This window comes from Apteryx mantelli, chromosome 4 (assembly GCF_036417845.1).
Source record: "Apteryx mantelli isolate bAptMan1 chromosome 4, bAptMan1.hap1, whole genome shotgun sequence".
Classification (NCBI taxonomy): Eukaryota; Metazoa; Chordata; class Aves; order Apterygiformes; family Apterygidae; genus Apteryx; species Apteryx mantelli.
In genome coordinates, this window is record NC_089981.1 from 499,149 (window position 1) to 506,392 (window position 7,244).

The following is a 7,244-nucleotide window of genomic DNA, read 5'->3' on the forward strand; positions in this document are numbered from 1 at the left end:
CTGTGTCTCCCCTTTTGGTTTTAGAGAACAGGAATTCCTTCTTATTTGGAGCCAATAGAGATTGTGCACCTTGCAGTGAAAGCTGCATTATTTTCTTCCTCTTTCTCTGCTTCTTTTACAGGAGAGTTCGTTGACAGTATAAGCAACACTAACACCCCCAGCATGCTAAGACGTGAGTGGTAAGGTAAGAATAGTGGGCTGCAAATACAAGTTCTAGTGACAAGCCTGAATGCGGAAGATGAACTATTTCATACCTTTGCTTTATAGCATGAGGGAAGCGGGAATTCCCTTCTTGCCCCTCCTCCCCATCTATCAATACAGGTATTCTTGAGAATAATCTCTGATTATTTTTCAGATTGTGAGAGCTGGCTTTAGGAGCTTTCAAAGCAGTAGCTTTCTCATTTCGCTGGGATTCCATGTGGCATAATTGCCATGAGAACAAACTCTTTGACTGAAGATAATAACTTACAAAATGAGCTAACACCTTACTGGACACAGTCTAGGAAAAGCTATATGCTTAAAAAAAAAGCATTAAAACTGTGTTAAAACCAGTGGTGGAAAAATGTCTAAAAAGTGAAAGGGGAAAAATTGTTTCTTATGCCACAACGAGTGGGACAAAAGGGTTTTCAGTTAAATTGCAATGGGAAAATTTGGGCTAAATTTAGGAGAAAACTTAATAATCACTTACTGTTTAAGAAGAAACATAAATAGCTAGGGATTGTGTGAAAACTGTGCTACTAGAGAGTTTAAAGAAGAAATGAGGCAAAAGTTTCTGGGAATCCCATTGGTGCAGTGCATTCTTCCTTGGAAAAAGAAAAGTGGACAAGATCAGTTATTCCAAGGTCTCTTCTAATTTTCTATTCCTGGGCACAGAAAGCTTATTTCTAGACTTCTGAAACAGAACCTGCTTGAGAAGTCAGCTGATTATAATTTTCACGTTAGTTCCAGATTTACAGAGGCAACAGCAGACCATAAGCCCTGCTCTTTTTCAAGCTGAAATGCCATTCATGCTTCTAGGTCAGCTTTTCCAAGCCACCAGCTTTTGCCTGCTACTTACCATAGTTGCCCCAAAATATCATTCTGGCACAGGGGTAAGCTACAGACTTCTTTGGCCCCTTTTTGGGGGTTTGAGAGATTTTCCTAGTTTCACATGTGTTTATGTCTCAGCAATGTACAAAGTTAATTACCTAGACCGGGTCTATAGCAACATGGGGAAAAAGCATTTCTAGGGCATGTCATCTTTGAGTGAACATCTAATAGAGGTGAGGTGCAACAAATACTATGGAGCTAATGCCTGCAGCGCAGATGACTGCTGTAGAGGTTAAATCAAGCATTTGGGGAGGGAAAAGTAGTGAAGTTTGCAGGAACAGGTGTGACTTGTTAACCTGTGCTCCTTCAAAGTACACAGAAAGAATACATATTTTTGAAAGGCAGGAAATGTCTCTGAGATACTCTGAGTTCAAAACTTGAAAAACATGAATAGGAAGATATAAGCAAAATTAAACCTGCATCCTCAGTCAACTTGACTAGAGCCGTGTTGGCATTCTGACAGTCACCTTGCATTTGTCTTGTTTTCTTCAGTGTAACCCTGGCTTTCTCACCCATGATAGATGGCAGAAGGGAATCACACTGTGGTGACGGAATTTATCTTGTTGGGCTTCACAGACAACCTGAGGTTGCAAGTCCTCCTCTTCATGGTGTTTCTACTGATCTATCTGTTCACCGTAGCAGGAAATCTAGGGATGATTGTGCTCATCCTAATCAACCCCAGGCTCCACACCCCCATGTACTTCTTCATCAGCAGCCTTTCCTTCTTAGATGTCAGCTACTCCACCATCATTATACCCAGCACTCTGATGACCTTTGTGGCAGAGAGAAAAACCATATCGTACACAGCGTGTGCAGCTCAGCTCTTCCTGTTCGGCATTGCAGTGACAGGAGAATGCTGCCTCCTGGCCGTGATGGCGTATGACCGGTTCATAGCCATCTGCAACCCCTTGCTTTACCCTGTCATTATGTCCAGGAGGTTCTGCATATTCCTTGTGTGCGGCTCCTACTTCATGAGCTGTGTGAATGCAACTGTCCAGACGACATTTATATTCCGCTTGTCCTTCTGCAATTCCAACATCATCAACCATTTCTTCTGCGATGTGCCCCCCATCCTCAAACTCTCCTGCTCTGACACTTACATCACTCATCTTGTCCATTTCACCTGCGATGCTGTGCTTGTCACCTCCACTATCCTCCTCATTGTCATCTCCTACATATGCATCGGGGTCACCATCCACAAGATTAAATCTGACAAAGGCAGACACAAAGCTTTCTCCACCTGTGCTTCCCATGTGACTGCTGTTACCGTGTTCTATGGGACAGGCTCCTTCATGTACTTAAGGCCCAGTTCAAAATACACTGTGGAGCACGACAAGATCATCTCTGTGTTTTATACCCTGGTAATTCCCATGCTGAACCCTATGATTTACAGCCTGAGGAACAAGGAGGTCAAAGAAGCCCTTCGAAGGACAATAGCAAGGCTGTATTGCTCTCCAGGAAAGCAACAGAGATGCAGGACTCCAAGCAGAACTGAGAGAAAATGATGTGTCCTTATTGTTGAAACAGCTGAATTAAATATGCGGGTAGGTGGGTTCCCCCCTGCCAAAGAGAAAGGAAAAGGGAGCAATATTCAAGACTGCCTGTTGCCACATCCTGCCTTTTGTGAAAGAGGCTAAGGAAACCCCCTTCCCATTGCAGGGCTCCCTCTTTTCTCTCACCCCTAAGAGAGGCATGTGTCATCAGCAGTCCTTAGGACCTAACTTTTCAGATGTAATGTAGCATTACTCCGTAATGTAGCAGTGCCTCACACCTCATCTCGTGTTGTGACCTCTGCAGCTGCACACATTGTCAGACAAGTTCACTGGGAATAATTATACACATTCTTGTTTGTTTATTTGGAAGCCAAAGATAGTAGGATGTATCTTAAATGTAAGATATTTGATGTATAGAAGTCTAAAACTGAGTTAGGCTTTCTGGGTTCCTTTATGCCAGCTGAGTCTAAGTTTTCGTGGCAGCTCCACCAAGCTCATATGTTAGATCATACCACACTGTCATGCAGGATGACAGTACGTGATGGTTATGTGCTGCCAATTTCTACATATGCTCCAGCAACTCCTAGGTTTCAGTTGCCCAGGTAATACCTGCAACGGTGGGTGAAGGAAGAGATCGGCTGCCGGAAAGAGCAGGTCACCTCACATCCCTCCATCTCTCTTCCCATTAGGACTTCATAAAGTGAAATCCTGATACCAAGTTTAATGCAAGAGACCAAGAGACCAACACATATGCTGTGCTCTGGGGTACTGGTCCTTCTCCAAAATACGATGGGAAGGTCCTTGCTGGTAGTGGATAAAACTGGGCCAATTGATCTACACTGTGACTGATGGTCAGACCACTTGGTGAGCACTTCTCTCAAATAAAATCTTACCCAAAGAAATTGGCTGAATGCATAATTATGGTGGGGGAAGTCAATCCTTCTCTAAGGCAGGAGATGTGGCAAAGGAGGTGCTTGCTGTTCTCGTGGTGGGGATCTGCCTCGTTAATGACATGGCATAGGGAGTCCAGCAGGATGAACCTTAGGAAGAAGAAAACCACTACAAGGCATCAGGCCCAGCATATGGAACCAAAGAAGTCAAGAACAGGCCACAGTGAAAACAGAGACTGGTAGCTTGGTGGCATGGGGGAACCTTCAGGTTAGCTGGTGGGTGAGAATGAGCCTTTTTTCAGGCTTCATCCTTTACGTAAGAGGATGTGTACCTGGGGAGACTGGATCATTGCTCATGCCTGTGCTCAGGGCTCCCCAACAAGCCAACCAGGAATGGCAACTGGGCCCCACCCAGCCGCTACCAAGCTCCCCATGGATCCCATTAGGAAAGTCCAATTCTAAGAAGAGATTCCTATGCCATCCCCCAGGGCAACTGCAGGAGATAGTGTGGGAAACAGCAGATAATGAAATAGAGGTTTCAACAATAACATGGTTTAAAATAGAAGCCTTATAACAAACCGGGGAAAGTTGCTAGCAGCAGAAGACCAAAACAACTGGGCTTGGTACATAAAAGATGATGGGCTTTTACTCAACATCAGTGCCATAGCAGAGTCTAGATTCTGCATACTTCTTAATGATACCATAAAGGGGTCCTACAAACCTGGGAGGTGCGTAGTCTAGGGGCAGCCACTGGGACTACAAAGGGGTAGATCAAGGTCAACTAATTTTTAATTGTAATGGTGTGGGCATCACCAGGGGAAATCAGTCATCTTCACCATAGATACCTTTGGAGAATGTTATCATGCAGCAAACAGGACAAAAATGGGAAAAAGCAAAATGGTGCTGGCAAACACACTCAGAGGCCCCAGTGGTACTGAATGCCACCTCAACAGATTTCAGAATCACGCTTGGATTCACCCAGGGCTTGTCCTGATCTGTTTACCCAAACTGCATCCAGCCCACCTGGGTGAGTGCAAGTGCATATCTGACCCCTCTCTCTGGTTTGGGACTAATCAAAGGAGGAAAAGAGGAGGGGAGGTTTAGGAAACTTATGGAGGCAAAGTGTATACCTCACCTCAGCATACAACCTCCGAGCCAGGCGCAGACAATGATTTACTCTAAGTGGTTGAGTGCGCTGGGAAAGTAGCACAGGCATTGCCTGAAAAAATGGAACAGCAATGGCCCAAGGACTTGCATGCAAATACTTAACACCAGCTGATGTGACAAACTGCATTGAACTGAAACTGACTTTTAATAATCAAGAAGTGGCCTTGCTCTGGCTTTCTACACTGCAGGGTCACTTGACAATCAACATAGACCTGCTCGCAGAAAGGACTACCAAAGAGGACTGCCCAGGCCTGCAGGAGCCCGATCACATCTGCAACATCTCAGGGACCTGAGCCTACAGGCAAAATGAGGACTCACTCTAGCTGCATGATCCCATGAGATAACAAAAGCATTGCACCCAGCTGTCAGTATCCCATGGCTCTGTGGCTGGGGAGATATGGAGTGCACATCAGAGCCAAAGAACCAGAACTTTTTGCATGGACTATTACTCTTAAGGAAGTGTAATTGACAGTGCTTTAGCGCGTACATGCTGTACTGCCTCTAAAAGGTCATGGTGGTGCCATCCATGTCAGGAGGTCAGACTGCAGCTCCTTGCGCACTCATGGTTAATGACCAGTAGAGTCAGTCTCCCACCCCCATGGGAGCAATTCATATAGGGAGGCACCACAAGAGACCCAGTTAGGCACTCGGAGAGAGGGGGAATGGGCAGTTCCTTTTGATATTACCTTTAAGTGGAGAAGTGTTAAGGTATGCAGGCAGATGGCTATCCATGACCCGAGGTTACACTAATAGGATAAAAACATGAGAAACTGCTGGACATTACAGAGAGTGAAAGAGGCATGTCAGGAACTCCCCATGGGTGAAGGATATTGAAAGACAGTGAAATAGGATTGCTGTCTTAGCAAAGTTGCTCAGGAAGGCTACACTTATCAACATAATCATATAAATAGCAAATACAGGCGTGAAACGAGCAAAACAGGAGTCAAAAGGGAAAGCATAGTTGGGAGGGGAAGAGAGGAAAGAGAAATATAAGCTAATGACATTAGAGCTGCTTGTGGGTACCTGTTGATTAGTCCTGAATCTGATCAACACAGCCTGGAACAGGACAATAAGCTTGTATTTCTGACCATACCACACGTGTCAAAGTTGCTTCTGCAGTCAAGGAAACCTGCACTGTTTCTCCTAACATCAATGAAGGGGTCACCCTGGAGGGCGCAGAGGATTTCTGCAACATCTCAGGGAATATACATCCAACGCAGAGGGAAAGGAGAGAGATTCCATGACTAATCCCTAAAACCACAAACTAATATGGTTCATATTCATACTCATAGGGTGAGGTAGGAAAGGGCATGTGGGTGGCAATCACAGCTGTTGCTCCTATATAAATGCCATTGTTAGCCACATCTGTGTTTTTTTCTGTAAAGGAGAAGAGTGGGAATTGTTCTCTAGCTGCTGAAAGCAAAGGTCTGTGGCAGTTCACCTGGGATGTGTATTGCCTAACAAATTCTTTAGCTTGGAAGTTATCCTTGGTAAGGTAGTGTTGTGACCAAAAAGCTTAGATGCCCTGAATGCCTAACTCGTAGTGCTTCTAGCTTTTAAAATTTTATCAAGAGGTCTTACTTGGTTAGACTTGTTCTTTTTCGGTCTGTCTAGGGGTGTTCTGCTCCTGTTGATTTCCTTCAACTGTAGCATGCTTTTTCTTTTTTGAAGTGGAGATCTACAGGGTTGGGAAATTGTGGACTAGTTTATGTTCGATGAGTTCTCTGTAGGTCTCCTAATTTAGTCTTTTGCTCAAAGTAGGCCTAATTAGATTAAGACATTAAAGGTCTTATCCAGCTGGTTTTTCCCTGTCTCCAAGTATGAAGGTTTCACAGTCTCTCTAGGCTTCTGTCCCAGCGTTTTGTCACCCTCTGGATGAAAAATGTTTTCTTTGTTGAAAAACTTGTTTGCATTGGAATTTTTCATCTTCTAAGCACCATGTGTAAACAGTGAGAGGGGGAAGCTAGTCTATTTAGTCTATGCCATGAGGCCTGGGCTATCTTTTAATAAGTCCTCTTCCAGACTGGCTTCAATGGGCTATGTATGAAAGTGGGACCTCTCATTTCTGTTTCTCTGTGTGTCTAGTCCCCATGTACTGAGTTCAAGGGAAAAAGTCTGTACGTAGGTGACAGAGCAGAAATATTCAGTACTACTATGCTTGCTAACATGCATGCTATTTCCAGCCTGCCTTCAACCCCCCCCCCCCCCCCCCCCATTTCTGATATGGGGAAAGAACTCCTTCTCCTGCAAGGTATTGGGGAATTCAATAAATGCTTGTTACTTAAATTACTGCTTGCCTTGGTCAGTGAGGAACAGGACAAGGAAGCTGAACCAGGTGTCTGGGTTACATAACCCATGTCTTTTCTCTAGTCTTCTCTCCTCACTCAAGCTAGGAGAGAATATCTGTGAGGCCTGATTCTTAGGCTTCCTTGAGTCCACATGGTGAATAATGCATGTATGTGATCTATTTGCTCTGTGGTGTGGTTTTCTTTTTTTTCTTTTTCTTTTTTTTTCTCCAGGTGACTATTCCTATATCAGGATATAGGAACTGTCTCCCGAAGTCTGTGCCCATCTCATAGCACTACCACCAATGGCTTGCCTCAGT

General features: G+C 44.5%; 1 protein-coding gene across 1 annotated transcript; it reads left to right on the forward strand.

The window, feature by feature from the left end:
* The first annotated feature begins 1,610 nt into the window (after positions 1-1,610).
* On the forward strand, positions 1,611-2,594 carry LOC136991781 (olfactory receptor 5J3-like). The gene has a single exon (XM_067295227.1). The coding sequence runs from the start codon at positions 1,611-1,613 to the stop codon at positions 2,592-2,594; it is 984 nt and encodes a 327-aa protein (XP_067151328.1).
* The last annotated feature ends 4,650 nt before the right edge of the window (positions 2,595-7,244 follow it).

Coding starts and splice junctions, on each gene's coding strand:
- LOC136991781 (XM_067295227.1), top strand. CDS start 1,611: ATGGCAGAAGGGAATCACACTGTGGTGACGGAATTTATCTTGTTGGGC.